The sequence below is a fragment of the Piliocolobus tephrosceles genome, chromosome 20 (assembly GCF_002776525.5).
Source record: "Piliocolobus tephrosceles isolate RC106 chromosome 20, ASM277652v3, whole genome shotgun sequence".
In the NCBI taxonomy this organism is placed as follows: Eukaryota; Metazoa; Chordata; class Mammalia; order Primates; family Cercopithecidae; genus Piliocolobus; species Piliocolobus tephrosceles.
Window position 1 is genome coordinate 42,105,997 of NC_045453.1, and position 21,561 is coordinate 42,127,557.

Sequence of the window (21,561 nt, forward strand, 5' to 3'; positions counted from 1 at the left end):
CAGATCACTTGAGTTCAGCAGTTCGAGACCAACCTGGCCAACATGGCGAGACCCTCTGTCTACTAAAAAAAAAGAAAAGAAAAGAAAAAGAAAGAAAGAAAAATTAGCTGGGCGTGATGGCACGCGCCTGTAATCCCAGCTACTTGGAGGCTGAGGCAGGAGAATCGCTTGAACCCAGGAGTCGGAGGTTGCAGTGAGCCGAGATCTCACCACTGCACTCCAGCCTGGGCAACAGAGCTAGACTCCGTCTCAAGAATAAATAATAAATAAAAACAAAAAGAAATGTAAAATTGATTTTGATAGTACACTTCATTTTACCCATTTATTTTTCCTATTTAGGAAAAATATTTTTCCCTGACCCCACTTTATTATACCCGAAATATCATTTCAACATGTAACCAATCAATACTCAACATGTAATCAGTCAATAAAAAAATTAATGTGATATGTTACATTCTTTTTTGCAAAGACTTTGAAATCCGGTGTGTATACAATTGCAGTGCATTTCAATCTGAGGGAGCAGCTGTCATCGGAAATGCTTGTTCTCTATTTAGATTTCATTAATATATGGTTAAAAAGCAGATTCTCATATCCAAGTGGTTCCAAACATACTGTTTTCAAATCGCTGATTCAAACATCAGTTTTTAAATTTAAAGTAGTTAAAATTAAAAGTCAAAAATTCCTTTCTTCAGGCCACAGTGGCTCACGCCTGTAATCCCGCTTACTTGGGAGGCTGAGGTGGGAGGATCATTTGAGCCCAGGAGGTAGAGGTTGCACTGAGCCATGATTGCACCACTGCACTCCAGCCTGGGTGACACAGCAAGACCCTGTCTCAAAAAGATAAGATAAAAGAGAGATAAAATACATAAAACAAGCAGGAATGCTGAAATGTATTTACATATAAGTGTTAAACTGGTCAATATCCACAGAGCTGTAGTTCACCGTCTCTGCTGGACACTGTATAACACCATGCATTTGTATTTTATGGACAAAAATTTTCATTACTATCAATTTTCCTCAGCTTACAAATCTGTAAAATTTTGTATTGTCAAAGACAATAAAAAGCAGAGAAAACCTGGAAACATGTACTAGACAGGACACCCAGTCATCTTTTTCTGGCCATTTCAAAGTGTTTCATAATTTTTGTGTGTGTGACATGAACTAATGTTGATTTGAATCTTGTTCCTTATTAAGTAGTGAAGGTTTTTGTAATATCTTTGGCTCTGATTCATTGGTATTATAAACATTAGAAGTTTATAGCTACTTTATGTTTGTATCTAGGTAATGGTGGAATAAACATGATTTTGATTTTTAGGAAAAAACACTGTGGATTTAACACAAAGGTAGTACCGAACCCTGCAGAGACTGGATGCTGTGGGCCAGCACTTTGCAGCACTGATACGACTTATTATTCTGATTTTGAGGCACAGATCAGAAATGTCCTATAGCTATGTGGCCATTCCAACACATGGGGTCAGGGGAACGTGCAGGGAAGTACAGAGAATATCCTGGATATTCACCACCTGGTTCTCCCTTCTCTCCTGTTTGTCTACTTATTTTTAAACTGTTATCAGTTTCCATTGCTGATTGCCTCCTATGAATTAGCATCTCAAAGGGTGGCCAGTAAGTGCCCAGCAAATATCGATTAAACAGCTGAGTGAAAAAGTGGCATGCAGGTTACCCAGAAGATAATATCATCCTTGGTAGTTTACAAAGAGGGTATTCACGTTATCAACAAAGGTATTTCACCTCTCTGTGCCTCAGTTTCTGTAAAAGGTGCATAATCATAGCACCTACCTCACTGAATTATTATGAAGATTACATGAGTTAATATTTGTAAAGCACTTATAACAGTGCTTGCCACATTTTAAGTGCCATGTAAGTGTTTGGTAAGGAAAATAATGAAATTAAGTATTTTGCATTTTGAAGGATCAGAATCTGGAGATGTAGAGTTAGGAGAGGCACAGCCCTCAACCATAGACCTTAGCATAAATGGTTCTGGAGGGGCAGTGGCTGCTCACAGTCCCTGATGAGCAGCTTAGAGGAGATGGGTGAAGCTTTGGAAGCCACCTCCCTTTCCTCTTATTGTCTTGCTCCCACCAGAAAAGTCTACATGTTGACACACTTGTTTTATGGGTTTTAAAAATACCTTTCAGGGCTATTTACATTTTTAAAGACCTTTTAGTAAAAATGGTATATGCACATTATTAAGAAATCAAAGACTTGTGGAAACGTACAAAGAAGAAAACAACAAATCATTCAAAATTTTGCCACCTGGGAATAAACCATGTTAATTCACAGAGAATTTCAGTCGTCTCTCTATGTAGATTAAGGGGTGAAAAAGAGACTTTTACTTAAAAGGGATTCTAATTACATATGTTAATAGATTATGAAGTATAAGGTATTACTATACTTGACTTTTTTCTTTAATTTAACAGAATAAAAACAAATCAAATGAAAATGAAAGAGTACCAAGTGCGGTGAGTCACTTCTGTAATCTCAGCACTTTGGGAGGCCGAGGCAGGTGGTTCACCTGAGGTCAGGAGTTCGAGACTAGCCTGGCCAACATGGTGAACCCCGTCTCTCCTAAAAATATAAAAATTAGCTGGGCATGGTGGTGGACACCTGTAATATCAGCTACTCGGAAGACTGAGGCAGAAGAATCGCTTGAACCCAGGAGGCAGATGTTGCAGTTTACTGAGATTATACCACTGCACTCCAGCCTGGGCAACAGAGGAAGACTTCATGTCAATAAATAAATGAATAAATAAATAGGCCGGGCATGGTGGCTCACACCTGTAATCCTAGTGCTTTGGGAGGCCGAGGCGGGCAAATCATGAGGTCAGGAGTTTGAGACCAGCCTGGCCAACATGGTGAAACCCCGTCTCTACTAAAAACACAAAAAAAATTAGCCAGGCGTGGTGGCAGGCACCTATAATCCCAGCTACTTGGGAGGCTGAGGCAGGAGAATTGCTTGAACCTGGGAGGCGGAGGTTGCAGCGAGCTGAGACCGTACCACTGCACTCCAGCCTGGGTGACAGAGGATGACTCTGTCTCAAAAAATTAAAAAATAATAAAAGTAATAAATAAATAAATATGAAAATAAAGAGATTGCTGAGCAGCACAAAATAAAAGCTCCTAAAAGTTTCCTGTAAAGTTTAAGATATGTATAGTATTATATATGTATTAAATATACTTTCAATCTCCTAATGAGGATAATTAATGGTCAAAATCAGATTTTTTAATGGAAGTTTCAATTTAGGGCACTATTGACTCTTTTTTGTTGTTTTGTTTTTTGGTTTTTTGCTTTTTTGAGACAGGGTCTTGCTCTGTCTCCCAGGCTGGAGTGCTGGTAGGATCTCAGCTCAGTGGAACTTCTGCCTCCTGGGTTCAAGCGATTCTCCTGCCTCTGCCTCCCGGGTAGCTGGAACTACAGGTGTGCACCACCACACGAGGCCTTTGTTCTTTTGAGACGGAGTCTTGTCCTGTTGCCCAGGCTGGAGTGCAGTGGTGTGATCCCAGCTCACTGCAACCTCTGCCTCCTGGGTTCAAGCGATTCTCTGCCTTAGCCTCTGTAGTAGCTGGGATCACAGGTGCCTGCCACCACAGGCTACTTTTTTTGTATTTTTAGTGGAGACGGAGTTTCACCATCTTGGTCAAGCTGGTCTTGAACTCCTGACCTTGTGATCCACCAGCCTCGGCCTCCCAAAGTGCTGGGATTACAGGCGTGAGCCACCACGCCTGGCCTTTTGCGTGTGTGTGAGAGAGAGAGGGTCTCTCTCTGTCGCCCAGGCTATAGCGAAGTGGCATGATCTCAGCTCACTGCAACCTCCACCTCCCAAGATGAAGCGATTTCGTGCCTCAGCTCCTGAGTAGCTGGGACTACAGGCGTGTGCCACCATTCTCTATACAGCCACATCACTTTTACAACTATATATCACCTAGTTGTTTGGTTTTAAGTCTATGATTGAGTGGACGTAATTGTCATTCCCGTTTCTTGTTACAGCTTTTCCCTTTCCATTCTTCATTCTGATGCATGTATGGGTTGGCTGAGTTTCTCTGTTGAGCTTTTGTTTGTTTGACTTTGCTGTGCTTTGTTTTTCCTCCGGCTCATGGTGCTGGTGCTCTATTCATAGAGCGTCCTTGTCTCTTAGGATGCTCAAGTGGAATATTGGCGGGATATTCCTGGATCCCATGTTCTCTCCTCCAAGATTTTGTAAACATCATTACTCCATTGTTTTCTGGTGTTTAAAGTTTCTGGGGAAGAAGAATAAGGCCAGCATGAGTTTTTTCCCCCTTGTATCAGTGGCAATTTATGCTGGAGTCTAACTATAACATTTCTAGAAATATAATTGTAATACTTTTAGAAATAAAACATTTTTAACAGTGCATGTGTTTTAAACCTAGTGAATCTGACAATTTCAGCAGTTTAACACTGAAATGTACTAAAAACTTCAAAACGTAATCACTCATACATAGCTGATGGGAATGTAAAATGGTGCAGCCCCTCTGGAGAACAGTTTGGTAGTTTCTTTACAAATTGAACATGCAAACATGCAACTACCACTTGACCCAGCAATTGCATTCCTGGGCATTTACCCCAGAGAAATGAAAACTTATGTTTTCATCAAAACATCTATATGAATATATAAGCCAGAATCAAAAAAGTCTATGTACCCTATGATTCCATTTACATGGACATTCTTTTTTTTTTTTTTTTTTTTTTTTTTTGAGACAGGGTCTCACTTTGTCACCCAGGCTGGAGTGAAGTGGCATGATCTCGGCTCACTGCAACCTCCACCTCCCAGGTTCAAGCGATTCTCCTGCCTCAGCCTCCCAAGTAGCTGGGGCTATAGGCGTGCACCACCATGCCTAGCTAATTTTTGTACTTTTAGTAGAGATGGGGTTTTGACATATTGCCTAGGGTGGTCTCCAACTCCTGGCCACAGGTGATCCATCCACCTCAGTCTTCCAAAGTGCTGGGATTACAGGCATGAGTGAATGTGCCCAGCCATTTATATGACATTCTGAAAGGGCAGAATTATAGGAACAGAGTAAAACAGACCAGTGTTTGCTCAGGCTGGGACTGATCACGGTGATGGCTACGTGACCAAATGAGTCTGTCAAAATATAGCGAATGTGTACTAAAATGAGTGAATTGTACTTTATTGAACTTGTGCCTTAACAAACCTGACTTTAAAAAGAGGAAGCACGCAGCACTTCGGGAGGCTGAGGTGGGAGGACTGCTTGAGGAGTTGGAGACCAGCCTGGGCAACAAAGCGAGACCCCATCGAAAGAAAGAAAGAAGGAAGGAAGGAAGGAAGGAAAGAAGGAAGGAAGGAAGGAAGGAAAGAAAGAAAAGAAAGAAAGAAAGAAAGAGAGAGAGAGAGAGAGAGAAAAAGAAAGAAAGAAAGAAAGAAAAGAAAGAAAGAAAGAAAGGAAGGAAGGAAGGAAAGAAAGAAAAGAAAGAAAGAAAGAAAGAGAGAGGGAGGGAGGGAGGAAGGAAGGAAGGAAGGACAGACGGAGAGGGAGAGGGAGAGGAAAAGGAAAAAAAGCCTGGCATGGTGGTGTGTACCTGTAGTCCTAGCTACTTAGGAGGGTAAGGCCAGGGGATCCCTTGAACCCAGGAGTTTGAGGCTACAGTGAGCCATGATTGCACCACTGCACTCCAGTATGATTTTTTTTTTTTTTTTTTTTTTTTTTTTTAAAGAAAGGAAGGGAAGGGAAGAGAGGGGAGGGGAAGGGAGAAAGAGAGAAGGGAAGCTGAGATTGCGCCATTGAGATTCCGTCTCAAAGAAAGAAAGAAAGAAAAGAAAAGAAAAGAAAAAGGAAAAAGAAAACAATAAGCAGCAGTATCAGCACCTTTTTAGAAGTACGGAGATAAATAATGATGGGAGGGGAGGGGAGAAGAAGGAAGGAAAGGAAAGAAAGAAGGAAGGAAGGAAGGAAGGAAGGAAGGATCAGCACAGTCTTTACATTTTTGTCACCGCCATTTTAAGAAGTATATTTGAAAAGCATAAACTACGTTAAACCCCACAGTTACTTGGGCTTCTAGGACATGCTGTTATTGACTTCTGTTTCAGTGCATTTGATTTGACTTTTAGCCGGCAGTAAAACACTGTTTCTATCCCGGCTGCACATTTTCCCCTACGTTAAAGATGACTCATAGAATTCTTTATTTATCATTCTACACAGAGTAATTTCTTTTACTGCTTCGTTGGAAAAAACTACAAGCTTTTACCACATTTAATGGCAAACATTTTCCTGCTCATTGAAACAAAACACCATGTGCTCTCTGTAAATAGTACTGACCCAGATTCACATCCATCATTGCAAAATTCCACATTGAAAACAAGCAAACAGCTTGATGGCTCATCTGTTGTTGCTCTGTTTCTTTTCTTTCAGATTATATGGAAAGGACAAAGTGCGCAGTAAATATATATTTTGATATATCCTAAGCAGCATACTTTACAATTAAACAGCTTGGATGGTTGGATGCCTTGATATAAGAAATTTTTTAAATAAAATAATAACTGGACAAGATACACGCATTGACTCTGAACTATCGATGTAATAATCTATTTTCAGTTTTGCTAACTAAGATGTATAAATTCAGTCACCATTCAAATTTAAAACTACAGGTTTCTTTATTTATTATTTTATTATTTATTTTTTTTCTTATTAAAACTACAGGTTTTAATTAAATAACGTAGGTTGTATTTATCTATCTTTTCCCTACCAATACCTCACTAAAATGAGAATTAGAGAAAATTTAAAAAGGAATTTTTTAAAGGGCATACATCCATAGGAACAAAAAGAATGGAAGAGGAGACAGTAGCCAATGGGAACTGGCAACAAAATTTTGTGTGCTTGAAAACTCAGCAGACAGGAGAAAGTTAGATGTTAACCAACTGCAGGCGGAAAAGCCAGCAGGAAGCAAGGCAATCGATTCCCCGTGCAGAGTCTGGGCGGGCTCAGGAATTAGCCAAGGCAGGTGTGAGTGAAGGGAGACGATGAGCGCCTCACTCCTGGAGAGACCCAGAAGCCATGTCCCTGAGCCGTCAGAGCACACGCAGCGAAGAGTGAGGTTGAGATACTGCATCGGAAATGGGCGGAGGTGAAAGCTGAAACCCCACAGGCTCCTTGCCTGCTTAGCTCCCAGAACACGGGCAACAAAATTTAACCCCACCTGGCACCCCCCAGTAGGATACTGGAGAATTTTCTTGTGGGGAAACCACGTGACCCAGAAGAAAAGCTCCACAGGTATTGACATATGACCAGGTTGCTACATGGTCACCCTAAGGAGAGGACCACCATACAAAAGGGTTCAGTCCTCACTTTCCATAATATGGAATCAATAATTAATGTCTTATACTGAAAAAGAAGCCGGGCATGGTAGCTCACACCTGTAATCCCAGCACTTTGGGAGGCAGAGGTGGACAGATTACTTCAGGTCAGGAGATCAAGACCAGCCTGACCAACACGGTGAAACCTCGTCTCTAATAAAAAATACAAAAAACTAGCCGGGCGAGGTGGCGGGCGCCTGTAGTCCCAGCTACTCGGGAGGCTGAGGCAGGAGAAAGGCGTGAACCTGGGAGGCGGAGCTTACAGCGAGCTGAGATCTGGCCACTGTACTCCAGCCTGGGCGACAGAGCGAGACTCCGTCTCAAAAAAAAAAAAAAAAATAAGTAGCTGGGTGTGGTAGCTCATGCTTGTAATCCCAGCTACTCAGGAGGCTGAGGCAGGAGAATCGCTTGAACCTGGGAGGTGGAGTTTGCAGTGAGCTGAGATCGTGCCACTGCACTCCAGCCTGGTGGACAGAGTGAGACTCTGTCTCAAAAAAAAAAAAGAAAAGAAAAGAAAAACCAATAAGCAGCAATATCAGCATCTTTTTAGAAGTAGGGAGATAAATAATGAAGACACAGCTGGAGACGTGGTTTGGGGGAGGAGGTAACAGAGATGGGATTGGGAGGAGGCTCAGGGGCTGCTACCTTCCATTGCAAGTCTTCCAATATTTGTTTTTGAAAACTATATGCTGTGTGTGCTTTTTAAAAATCCTCCTTCCCCTAAAAAACGTAAGGCAAAATCATGTGAGTAAACCAGTGTCATCTGGAAAAACAAACGAGGGCTCAGGATCGTTCAGAAAGGTTACCTGGAGAAATGGAAGAGTTCTGCGAAATTCACCACACTTTACCTTTGAAATCGTCTGCTGGGGATTCCACAGGAGCTTTTTCCAACGAAGTTTTAGATCATTCACTCCTTGCTCACCGGAGGTTTTATTAAACACATCTTTGTTTCTCGAAGTTGATGAGTAAAAGGGTCTTATGATTAGTAGATTAGTAGATTCTCAGGGAATGAAATGCCTTTAAAAGGAAGTTGGCTGTTCTTCCTTTTTTTTTTTTTTTTTTGAGATGGAGTTTTGCTCTTGTTGCCCAGTCTAGAGTGCAATGGTGCAATCTCGGCTCACCACAATCTTTGCCTCCCGGGTTCAAGCGATTCTCCTATCTCAGCCTCCCGAGTAGCTGGGATTACAGGCATGTGCCACCACGACTGGCTAATTTTGTATTTCGAGTAGAAGATGGGGTTTCTCCATGTTGGCCAGGCTGGTCTCAAACTCTTGACCTTAGGTGATCTGCCCACCTCAGCCTCCCAAAGTGCTGGGATTACAGGAGTGAGTTACTGTGGCCAGCCCAGCTGTTCTTTAAGAAAATAAAAAAGCTTATAAACTTCCCATGTCACATGCAGACAATGTGACTAATTAACTGTGCATGACTACATCCGTGCATGCACACACGTGCGTGTGCAAGCAGCTGGCCCAGAGATCCCCCCCTCCTCTGCTCCTGTGTGCCCTCACACAGGTGTTGGAGGTCTGGAGGTGAGAGAAGTCACTTTCCAGCAAAATCATTAAAGTTTGACTTCAGCAATCCCACCTGATTTTCAGAATCTTTTCCCCATGCCCTTCAAGCCCCTTTTCCCTGTCAAAGCAAGAATATAATTGAATTTATACATAAGGAGGTAAAAACTTGGTTCCTGACATTTGTATGTTAAACCTTTTGTCCATAATGTGGTGATTTTAAACGAAGTTATGCCTTATTCTTAGCAAAACAATTATGAGCTATTTTCTTCTCCTTTCCTGCAGGGTTCTAAGAGCAGCACACCTCCTACATTTGTGTATTTGTATCAGCTGCACAAATACCACTGCCCCAAATATACCTTGAACTAATGCTTCTCAAGCCAACTCTAATGTGCACGTGAATCTTGTTAAAATGCAGATTCTGATCCAGCAGGTCTGCCAGGGGTCTGAGATGCTCACAAACCCCCAAAAGATGTGATGCTTCATCCATGGATTATGGTTTTCACAGCAAAATCCTAAACTATCTGTTCAATGAGAGTTTGCAATTTGTCAGGTCTCATATTTTCATGTGCTAGTGAAAAATAGAAGCTTTGTGATGTCCTAGCTGCTTCACTTACATATATTTTTCTGTTTAGTTAGTGAGTCTCTAGCATTTTATTGTTCTCTGTAGTTTTTCTTTCAGTAGATAATAGATGCATAAGTCTATTCTGCATATGATTGTACATCAATAGGCTGCAGAGAAAAATGGGAGTGAGAAAGATAAAATGGACGGAAACTGCAATCTGGTAAATAAATGCATTCTCTCTTAATTTGTAGAAGTGGCGAGAAGTCAGAAGCACGCACATCAGAAAGAAAGAGAATTAATCACGCCAACCTCTGTATTCTTCTTGGTAAAGCACCATGTTTTAAAGAATAGTCATTTTAAATGATATAAATGTACATATAAATTCTATATAAATTAGTGAATATGATAAAGTAAAAGGGGAAAAAAGTGGAGGAAAGTTGTTTAAACAATCACTGACTATAATTACGCTTTTACTTAAATAATAATTCCTTTTTGGGAAATACTATTTTAGACTCTTGTGTAGGCAGAGATGGTTCCTCTCAGGATTTCGCTCTGGCAATGACTGGGAAGCTAGCAAGACGTCTCTGCAACTTGCCTTGCTCCCTTTTCCTTTCTTGGTGAAAGTCACCCCTGGCTATGGGCCCTGATGATGCTTTTGACCAGCAGGGAATACTGGGGAAAATGAGCTACTCCCAGCTCACACGCACACACCACCATCACCTCCATCACCACCATCAGCAGTAACAGCAATGAAGTTGGGCTGGGTGCGGTGGCTCACACCTATAATCCCAGCACTTTGGGAGGCCGAGGTGGGTGGATCACGAGGTCAGGAGATCGAGACCATCCTGGCTAACATGGTGAAACACCATCTCTACCAAAAATATAAAAAATTAGCCCAGCGCGGTGGTGGGCGCCTGTAGTCCCAGCTGCTCCGGAGGCTGAGGCAGGAGAATGGCGTGAACCTGGTAGGCGGAGCTTGCAGTGAGCCGAGATCACGCCACTGCACTCCAGCCTGGGTGACAGAGCGAGACTCTGTCTCAATAAATAAATAAATTAAATACATAAAGTTAATAACTAGTTTTCACTTTATGTTTGATCTTCCTACATTAAGCAACCTGCCCCAATACATTTTTCTTAAACCTTTCATACCCATTACTGCCTTTCTTCTGTTTCACGAGAAACTTGCCAGCAGATAATAGCATGAATGGGTAGGCAGAAATAAGTAGTAGGGGTGAAATGCCAAAGCAGTCGATTATCTAATAATCATAATAAGTAACATTTAACCGTGCTTATGGCGTGGTGCCTGGATGTTCTAAGCGCTTTGCATGAATTACTTTATGTTTGCCTTACAGTGACTGAAGAGGCAAGATGCTATTTTCATCCTTGGCTAGTAATAGGTACATATGTTTGATAGGATACATGTGGCTGTTCCTTTGTAGATGTAACCTGTGAATGTGTTCTTATTTTATATGCACATATAGTCTTTTTTTTTTTAACTTTTAAATCAACCCTAGTTGATATGCTAGAACGGCACTCTCCAATATGGTAGCCACCAGCCACATGGGCTATTGATTATTTGAGACATGGCCAGTGTGAAATGAGATGTGCTGTAGGTGCAAAATGCGCACACAACTTTGAAGACAATATAAAAAATAAAAGAATGTAAAATACCTCTTTAATATGTTTGATTAATTGTTGAAATATATTTGAGATATCATGAGCTAAATAAAATTATTAAAATTGATTCTACCTATTTCTTTTCGCTTTTTAAAAATGTGCCCACTAGTAAATGTAAAATTACCTATGTGGCTTGCTTCATATTTCTAATGGATAGCACCAGGCTAGAAGTACATGTTCCATGGTCCTCTCCCAGCCAAATCAGGTTGAGAATGCATGCTTGGTTAGGTGTCAGTGGCCTTGATTAGGCAAGGTGTTACTTCTCCCAGGTGTGTTTTTATATTAAAATCCACATTTTGATCTAAACTAGTAGTTTTCACAGCGGAAGCACCTTGGAAGTTTAAAATAAATATGGCTGGCTGGGTCGCCTCTGTAGAGATTCTGATGGTCTGGGCAGCTGGGACATTGGGAGTTTTAAAAGGCTCCAGGTGACTTCAAGCTGACAGCCAAAGCTGAGAGCCAGCTATTCAAATGGAACAGCAGACACTGAGTCTTGGTGACAGATAGTGTGGGCGGGTAATGTTTGCAGTGGGGCCAGGTTCACACTTTTTGAGTCTCTGGGTGGAACTACAGAAACAAACTGTGGAAAGGATCAGAGGCTGCTTTTTGGCAAGAAGCCTTGGAAGAGAGTTAAGAGCATCCTCAAATCTATGGCATGAGGGAAAGCCCAGCCCACAGAATCATGGTGGGGAAATGGGAAGAAAGGCAAGCAATGGAGCTGATTATGTGTAGTGATATTTCCGCCAGGAAACCGAAGGCTGGTTACAAAGGTGAAGGCCATCTAAGAGCTCCTCCCTGGTCACCCGTGGTCCTCAGGTTCCGAACCCCTCTCCACAGGCCGCAGGATCTGACCAGCCCCATTCCCCAGCAGTGAGAAATGAGGGTTGGCTATAGTAGTACTAATGTGTGCACTCAAAGGAAATGCTCAGATTCATTAATGTAATGATATTCTAAGTGTCTTATATAGAGCTTCAGAATTCTGGCAAATTCTACTTTTAAATGGGAGAATTTGTATTAGACTCGAGATAAGAAACTCCTCCCCCCCCCCCACCCCCAACCGCCTCACTCCAATTGAAGCTTCTCCAGGGAGGTTTCTGAGGGGAGGCCTTGGTTACACTTTCTCAACTATTTGGGAAGCTGAGGGGGTAGATCCCTTGAGTTCAGAAGTTTGAGACTAGCCTGGGCAACATAGTGAGACCTCATCTCTGCAAAAAATAAAGAAAACTTAGCTGGGCATGGTGGTTGGTGCATGCCTGTAGTCATAGCTAGTCAGGAGGCCGAGGTAGGAGGATTGTGCTTGAGCCCAGGAAGTTGAGGCTGCAGTGAGCCAAGATAGCACTACTGCATTTCATTTCAGCTTGAGTGACAGTCACACCTTGTCTCAAAAAAAAAAAAAAAAAGTTATATGCCCACACCTTTCGGAATAATTATTTTTTTTAACTTCCCATACCTAGGTTTCTTGCAAAGCTAGTATTCATGTGGGAAAGGTTTGTGCCAACTGCCACCATTTTTGATGTTGGAGTAAAATCAAACTTTTTCTAATCAGAACCTGTTTCTTGAGAAAAATGCCAGATGTTTTCCTCCTCCCTCCCTCTCTGCATTGTTTTTTTTTTTTTTTTTTGAGATGGAGTCTTGCTCTATTGCCCAGGCTAGAGTGCAGTGGCGTGATCTCAGCTGTCTGCAACCTCCGCCTCCTGGGTTCAAGGGATTCTCCTGCCTCAGCTTCCCGAGTAGCTGGGATTACAGGTGCCTGCCACCATGCCTGGCTAATTTTTGTATTTTTAGTAGAGGCAGGGTTTCACCATGTTGGCCAGGCTAGTCTTGAACTCCTGACCTCAAGTGATTCACCCGCCTTGGCCTCCCAAAGTGCTGGGATTACAAGCATGAGCCACTGTGTCTGGCCCCTCTCTGCCTTCTTTACTACTTTTCCTTATCACCTATTTAGGATTTCGCAATGTTAGGTGATTTCTTTTCCATATTTCCAACTGAATTAGAGTTAACTGAATGACCAAAAGTACTTTTGGTCTCAAATTCATCAACATGAAAATGGGCCGAAAAAATGAGGACACTTAGAATTTTACTATCAGATACTACCAGATGATTAAAACACCTGTATTCCACACACACTGTGCCCTTCTGAGTCCTTCTTGTGCTGTTTCTATTTCTCTCAGACTGCTGGCAACAGGCGTGACTAGGTGTGACCAGGTATGACCAGGCGTTAAAGAAGTGCTCCCTCATTTCAAGTCTCTTAAAGATGAAGGTAACAGATGCCCAATGAGGATGGAACCGCATTTGTGAATGGAAGCACTCATAGCTGGGTTTCCTGTACTTTGTATTTTCTTATAGATCTAAAGTTGTAACTTCCACATAATATGAACTACTTCAACAGTTTCTATTTCTATTCTATGTCCCTGGGGAGTGGGGGTGGTGCTAGAGTGAAAGGATTTGGCAGTGCATGCAACATAAAAAAAAAAAAAAAAAATCCTTTCCTTTGACCGGCATTCAACTTTTATAACATGTTTTTATTTTTACTTTTTTTGGTGGGGGGAAAGACAGGGTTGCTCTGTTGTCCAGGCTGCAATGCAGTGGTGTGATCGTAGCTCACTGCAGCCTCCAATTCCTGGGCTCAAGCGATCCTCCCACCTCAGCTATAATGTATTTTTAAATTTGGAAATGCATTCTCCTCTTCCTCCACCCAGCGTTGTATTTTTACTCTCCTCTTATTCCCTCCAACCTTCACCCAAGTCTGTTTCCTGGCAATTTGAGAAGTGAGAAATGCCTGCGTGGGGGAAAAAGTGGAGGCACATGTTGTGTTGTAATTTTAACGGGGAAGCATTGCCCAATGACAAAACCAGGGACTGTCTTGTGATGTCGCTTTCTGCCCACGCTACCTTTTCCTCTTCTGAGCTCGCTCTCATCCCGTGGAAGGCTGCAAGGCTGCCTCGCATCCAGAGGCTGTGACCTGCTTTAAATCAACAAAGCATGATGATCTTAGTTTGAAGAGTGGGGACGACAACCATATGGATTGAGCTGTCAACTTTTAGTTCGCTGTAAATATCAAAAGCAGGCAGCCCATTCAGTCCTCATTCTGATCTTTACGGATCTCTCCAACTGATGAGTTAGAAACCCTTTTAAACTCATGTTTTCCTTCCTTCAGCCAGGAAGGATTTATTGAGCACTTACTATTAATATATGCCAGGCACCGTTCCAAGCATGGGGAGTATAGCAGCGAGGAGACCAAGCCTCTGGCTGTCAATTTTGAAACAGCACTGAACTTTCAGCCAGGGCATTGCAGAGGCTGCGTGAGGACAGGGTGGGGCTGTCTGCAGGGCCCCAGCTAACTCCATGTTCAAATTACCTGTGATTTTCTCTAAGTCCGACTGAGCCAAGTACTGTACTAGATAACAATGGAAACACTTTCAGGTGGGAGAATGATCTTTTCCTTCTGCTCCTTAACTTCTGCCCCATATCAGGAGGAGCTTCTGAGAAATGTGAGCTTTTCTGCTTAGCCCCTCAATACATCGTCTAACCACAAACCCTGGCTCGTATTTCATCTGTCCATGACACTGTGTGGTGCACGAATATATTCTTACTCTAAAGAAAAAAAAAAAAAAAAAGCAAAGGATATTTCAAAAATTATTTTCACACATGATTATCATACAGTATTACAATGTATTATGTGCAAAATTCCATTTAAAAATCATTTACAAAAGTACAACACAGTATGTGCTGAGGGTTCTAGTTCAACAAAAGCCAAGGCTAAAAAAGGTACAAGGTACAAAGCCAACCAAATTAGATGACTATGCATCTTTACACAGTACAATAACATGTTTTTGTAACTACCTGTGTTACATGGATACAAGACCCTCATAGTTTGTGTACCTGCAAACTGGTTTTATTTAAAATAAGTTTAACTTCACTGCAGGTTCTGATAATGTAGATTTTTTTTGTGCATTTTTGAATACTTCTCCATTATACAGCATCTTATTTAACTCAACAAAAGCCACATTATACATTACTTGGTTTCTGGTCCCAATAATTTGATGCTGTTAGTTTTAATTTCTATGGAAAAGGGAGAAAAGGTGTTCTTCTTGATTTTTATTTTTCTCAAGGGGCTTTCAAAATTGTTTCTAAAAGCAAACCACACATGGAATAGATTTTGCCAAACCTCATTGCATATTTACAGTATTTTAAGCGCAGGTGGTTCCTTCTATCTCTTTTTCTACATCTTTCGAAGAGCCTGAACCAGCAGACTGCACTCCTCAGTCCTTTGTTAGAGTCCGTATTTCTCTCTCTACCTCTCGCTACATTCATTTCTCTCCTTATTCTCAGCATCATTTGTTTAAAAAACAAAACAGCAAAACACCACTAAACGTGAACAAGAGAACAGTACATCCGATTTCCAAAGGCATTCTGCGGCCAGTGTCAGGAATACGTTGCTTTAAGAAATCCAGCAGTCTCTCCCCACAAAGTTGCCAAAACATCCAGTTACAGAAGAGAGACTTTAAAAATGCAATACTCTCAAATCCAGCAAGAGATTTATTTTTGAATATTAAATGTTAAAATCACATGCATAATTATAGAATATTTTAAAGTTACAAAAATATTTTAAAAACCAATCCTGACAGTTTACCTGCAACTGCTATAAAAATTTCTATGAAATATATAAAAACATGAAGGCTCTTTGTATAAAAAAAAAAAGGAAAAAGGAAAAAGGAAAAAGGAAGGCAGGAAGGGATGAGGCCATCCACAGGAGTGAGAATCACCTGACGCACTGCATCGCAAACATCTGCTGTTGAATTCAAAAGAACTTGTATCTGAAGTGTTTCTTCTGCACATATACATACATGTAAGCCAACCTAGAACCTGACTGGGGGTAGGTAGCAAACAATCTCAGGACACTTCAACCATCAAATGCAATTCTCCATTGCCAAAAGGGAATCCTACTGTTTCACGAACCTCAGCTACTTTGCGTGGCTAAAGTTGCCCTTGGCTGAGTTGGCCTGTGGATGGCTTAGTCACTAAACGGAGGGGTCCCCGAGGAGGTGACTGCTTTTCAAGCTCAAGCACATAGAAGCCAGAAGACAAGGCTTCCAGCTCCCCTTTGGATGCACCACTGGGAAGTCCTGCCTCTCTTCTAGGAGGTGGTGAGGTCTTCTTCTCCGTTCTGGAAAATGACGCCGTAAGGATCGTTCTTGATGCGTTTGTAGACAAAGTGGAAGATGTGGGGCTGTGGTCGACTGTGCAGCTCCGCCTTGATTTTTTGAGGGTAAGTGTCCTCTGCCAGCTGCTGCCATGTCTCGTCAACGAAGAGAAAGAGACTGTACTCCTCCGGGTCCCCCACCTTGAACTTCTCAGCGCAGATCTGACACACATCCTCGGTGGTGATATAAGGTCTCACAAGGAGGGTCTTTCCTGTGCAACCACTGTTGACCTCCTGAAATGCAACTCGGAGGTAATTCTGCAGGTGGAAGAGGAATGTTGAGACAGTCAGAAGAGAAAACTAGGTAGTGAGCATGATGGGGGACCGAGTTGGGGGTGGTGACTGTGAGCCACTTCCAGGCCCTGTCCTGTCGTAATGCCCGATGTCAGGCCATGAGGCTTCGAATGACAAGGAAAGAGGCTGATCTGACTTTGGACAGTGGCGAGGATAACTACATGATTCATTGCAACTGTAACAAGCAGGAAGTCCAGGCAGCCCTGGTTCTGATCTTTCCATTTCCCTCATAAAGTCTGCCTGAGAAACCCCTGCTTAAGAGTGTGAACCACATCCAATGCTGGGTTTCTTCCCAGCTTGAAAAATAAACCAAATAGCACAAGAGTATGAAGGAAGTCAGCAGGAAGAGATTTAAAATATCTACACACAACAGCATGCACTGTGCTCACATTTTGTCTTTTTCTGTTCCTTTTAAGAGATGAGATCTCACTATGTTCCCCAGGCTGGACTCATACTGCTGGGCTCAAGTGATCCTCCTGCCTCAGCCTCCTGAGCAGCTAAGTCTACAAGTGCATGCCACTGTACCTGGCTTGTGCTCACTTTTGACACACTTTTTAAATAAATCCTAATCAAGGGCAATAATTTAGGTGGAATCACACACATACAAAAAACATGCTGACATTTGACTATTTTTTATCTCCCTCAAATGGTGATTTCAGGTAGTTCAATCTAATACAAGGCTCCTAGTGGTCTGGGCACAATGTGAGAAAAGTCAGAAGGAAAAGAACGTTGATTTTGCCAAACACTTTGCAGATGGAGGTGATTACATGCAAGGTGGTGCTGCAGGAAATTAAACAAAGACATTTGCAGGCTCAGGCGCTGCCATCATGCCAGGTACATACTATCATGAAATATGTAAACCTGTGGTCTTACAAGATACAAAGCCCAGACCAGGCATAAAGACTCTTAAACTCACATCAGGCTCTCCTAGATTTTGTGATCCCAGACAGCTTTGCTTCTGTTTCCTTAAGAGTGGCATTATGAGATAAAATCTAGAACACCCAGTGAAATTTGAGTTTCATCTAGAAAACAAATTCCTTTTTATTCTTCTAAATCTGGCAACCCTGCTCAGCAGTGAAGGGAAGGAGGGCTCTCTGCCCAGGCACCTGCATGGTCACCACGAGGGTTTCCTGGGATAATGGAAGGGAAAGCTCTCGGGAAAGACAGTGAGCTCTGCACATGTAAGCTATGTTTCATATCTGCTTCCAGTGGGGACTTTTGCTAGCCCAGTGACTTTGCAGGAGAGGTGAGCTAGTGGGAGGTGCCCAGATTGACACTGACACTCTTTGAACCTTTTTTTTTTTAAGAGACAGGGTCTACATGATCCCTGTTTGACTAGTGCAGAAACTGAGGCACAGAGAGGCTAAGTAACTTGCCCAAAGCCACACAGCTAGGACATGGCAGAGGCAGCCCACCACCTTGACCACTAAGACGCACTGCCTCTTCCCATGTGAGAAGACCTCTGTGCCTGTGACCTCTGATTCAGGGGTTTCAGATGGAGCTTTGGTGTCTGAGGTTTTGCTGTGACCCCCGAGCCAAGTGCTGAGCATTTCCTTCTTTGGTTACACTCTGAGAAGGCATGCACCTCCAAAGTGAGCAGGGTCAATGAAGACAGGAGGGGGCGGCTGCAGAAGAAGGCAGCTCCAGGGTGTCTGGGGGTCTCCAGGTGAAGAGGTGGAGGAGGAAGTGTGTGTTGGCAGGTGGGCAAAGGAACAATGAACTTTTCTCACTTCCTCTGTTCTGCCTCAGGCAACCCCTCCCTGGATGGCTGTATAATGGCACCCCACGGGTCTGCAAACACCGAGTGGCACAGGGACCTTCTTAGTGCAACAGGGTGGGGAGAATGCAGCACATGTATTCTCATTCTTTAGGTTTATGTGCTTGAGAAGGAATTTCTGAGAATACTGAAATCTTGCAGAAGAACGAGCTGATCTCGGCTTTCAAAGATGGGCTTGCTTTGTTTTTGTTTGTTTTTGAGAAAGGGTCTTATTCTGCTGCCCAGGCTGGAGTGCAGTGGTGCGATCATGGCTCACTGTCGCCTCAAACTCCCGGGCTCGACAGATCCTCCCACCTTAGCCTCCTGAGTAGCTGGGACTACAGGTGTGCACCACTACACCCCGCTAACTTGAAAATTTTTGTTGTTGTTGTTTTGTAGAGAAGGGGGTCTCACTTTGTTGCCAAGGCTGGTCTCCAGCTCCTGGCCTCAAGCGATCTTCCTGCCTCAGCCTGTGAGGTGCTGGGATTACAGGTGTGAGCCACCTCATCTGACCCTCTATTTTCAGCGCTCTTATAAAAGAAAAAAAAAAAAAAAGGCCAGGCGCAGTGGCTCACGCCTATAATCCCAGCACTTTGGGAAGCTGAGGCGGGTGGATCAGTTTGAGGCCAGGAGTTTGAGTCCAGCCTGGCCACCAGGGTGAAATCCCGTCTCTACTACAAATACAAAATAAATTAGCCGGCTGTGGTGGTGAGCACCTGTAGTCCCAGCTACTCCGGAGGCCGAGGCAGGAGAATCATTTGAACCTGGGAGGTGGAGGTTGCAGTGAGCAGAGATCGTGCCACCACTGCACTCCAGCCTGGATGAGCGAGACTCCACCTAAAAAAAAAAAAAAAATCGTTGGTGGCTCACGCCTGTTATCCCAGCACTTTGGGAGGCCGAGACGGACAGATCACGAGGTCAGGAGATCGAGACCATCCTGGCTAATGCTGTGAAACCCCGTCTCTACTAAAAATACAAAAAATTAGCCGGGCGCGGTGGCGGGCGCCTGTAGTCCAAGCTACACGGGAGCCTGAGGCAGGAGAATGGTGTGAACCCAGGTGGCAGAGCTTGCAGTGAGTGGAAATCACACCACTGCACCCCAGCCTGGGCGACAGAGCGAGACTCCGTCTCAAAAAAAAAAAAAAAAAAAAAAAAAAAAGCAGGTGAATCTGGACATGTAGGCAAATCTGTCGTGCTTTCCAGATCCCTAATTGGAAACTCATCATGAGGAACATAGAAACAAACCACAGGCAGGTGTTATCATTTAATTTAAAACCTTCAAAATATTATTTGAAGACACTTGCCAACTCACTTGTTATTTCATAAACAATGAGCAAATCAGGAATTGCGTTAGGTAAGGATTTCTTTTTTTCTTTTTTTTTTTTGAGACGAAGTCTCGCTCTGTTGCCCAGGCTGGAGTGCAGTGGCGCGATCTCCACTCACCGCAAGCTCCGCCTCTCGGGTTCACGCCATTCTCCTGCCTCAGCCTCCCGAGTAGCCGGGACTAGAGGCGCCCGCCACCTCGCCCGGCTAATTTTTGTATTTTTAGTAGAGACGGAGTTTCACCGTGTTAGCCAGGGTGGTCTCAATCTCCCGACCTCGTGATCCCCCGCCTCAGCCTCCCAAAGTGCTGGGATTACAGACGTGAGCCACCGCGCACGGCCTCTTTTTTTATTTTTTGAGACTAAGTCTCACTCTGTCGCCCAGGCTGGAGTGCAGTGGTGCGATCTCGGCTCACTGCAACTTCCGCCTCCTGGGTTCAAGCGATTCTGCTGCCTCAGCCTCCCAAGTAGCTGGGATTACAGGTGCCTGCCACTACATCCAGCTAATTTTTGTATTTTTGGTAGACACAGGGTTTCACCATGTTGGCCTGGCTGGTCTCAAACTCCTGACCTCAGGTGATCTGCCCGCCTTGGCCTCCCAAAGTGCTGGGATTACAGTGAGCCCTGATGCCTGGCCTTGGGTAAAGACTTCTATAGCCCTAACCCACCTCTCCATTCTAAGAAACAAGCTCATTGGGAATCCCACATTCCCAAGCAGCAGCTCATGGTCAGGAAAAACCCTGGCCAGGGAACCTGAGCAGGACTCGCTCAGATGCTTGCCTGGTCACTCTGTGCTGTGGATGGCTGCCATAGCTGTTGCTGCTGCTGCTGAGATTCTGGGGTCTTCTGTTTTGGAGACTGGGCGAGTGAAAAGGGAAGGAGCCATCACTGTTCCTCTCTCTTTTCCCAAAGAGAAACTAGGCCAATGGCATCGCGTAACACAGCGGCTGTTTCCTGATGAAACAAAATCTCCAACGCCTGTGCCAAATGCTTCCTCCTCCTTTTTGACTTATCGTCTGCTTGTTTGGGCAGAAATCCTGCCTTAATTCAACTTGGTTTTCTTAAGGACAGCAAAACTTGGGCCAAATATCCCATGCATATATAAATGTAAAGAAAACAGAGCAATGTAACAAGGCCAGAGGGTGGTTTGAGATATCCCTTTCCTGCCAAATAATTCAACACAGTGGGGACCTCTGAGCTGGGATGTGCTGGGTGAGCCAGCTCTGCATTCCTGGAGGACGAAGGAAGCAAAGCGGGGGCCAGCTGCACACCTGGAAGTCGTCCACAGAGGGGATGGTCCGGTTGGTGGTTCTCCGTTTGTGCCACTGCCTCAGGGTGTCTCTGGTTTCTGAGCTGAGCAGTCGCGCTGCTTGTTCTTCTTGGAAATTCTTTATCAGAGAAAGTGCTCCATATGCGCTTGTCAAGTAATAGCCTCCTGAAAAGAGCAGAAAGAGTGGGTCCTCCCAGTGCCAACCTCCGCTCACAGGTGATAATGGGATGCCAGCGTTAGAGGGCATGTTTTGTATTTTTAGCATTTCTTCAACATGCATTTCCTGTAGGATCACAGAAGCCCACATCCAAGAGCATGGCACTCACTCCTCCATCCATCCCTTCACACAGCCATCCCACAGAGATTTATGGAGTGACCCAGGCCTGGGAGGGGCCGGGGGAGCACAGACAAGCCAGGCTGACAAGGTTCCTGTCTCCACTGATGGGATTTCCATTCTAGTGCGTGAGACTGACCAAGCCTCTAAAGTGTTTCTGTTGTTGTTGTTTTTGAGATGGAATCTCGCTTTGTCACCTAGGCTGGAGTGCAGTGGCACAATCTCAGCTCACTGCAACCTCTGCCTCCCAGGCTCAAGCAACCCTCCCACCTCAGCCTCCTGAATG

The 21,561-nt window shown here is 43.7% G+C and overlaps 1 protein-coding gene across 8 annotated transcripts in view; it reads right to left on the reverse strand.

Moving 5' to 3' along the window:
- Nucleotides 1-14,718: 14,718 nt before the first annotated feature.
- The window catches only part of RIN2 (Ras and Rab interactor 2), a 249,322-nt gene continuing 242,479 nt past the window's right edge, over nucleotides 14,719-21,561 (reverse strand). For 7 of the 8 annotated variants that reach the window (XM_023217765.2, XM_023217768.2, XM_023217762.2 and 4 more), the window contains 2 exons: nucleotides 20,943-21,106; nucleotides 14,719-16,557 (listed from right to left, as the gene is read on the reverse strand). In XM_023217765.2, the coding sequence (XP_023073533.1) occupies nucleotides 16,234-16,557; nucleotides 20,943-21,106 (488 nt within the window). In that variant the 3' untranslated portion in view covers nucleotides 14,719-16,233. The remainder of the gene's footprint in view (nucleotides 16,558-20,942; nucleotides 21,107-21,561) is intronic. The other variant, XM_023217769.1, reaches the window with a different exon arrangement.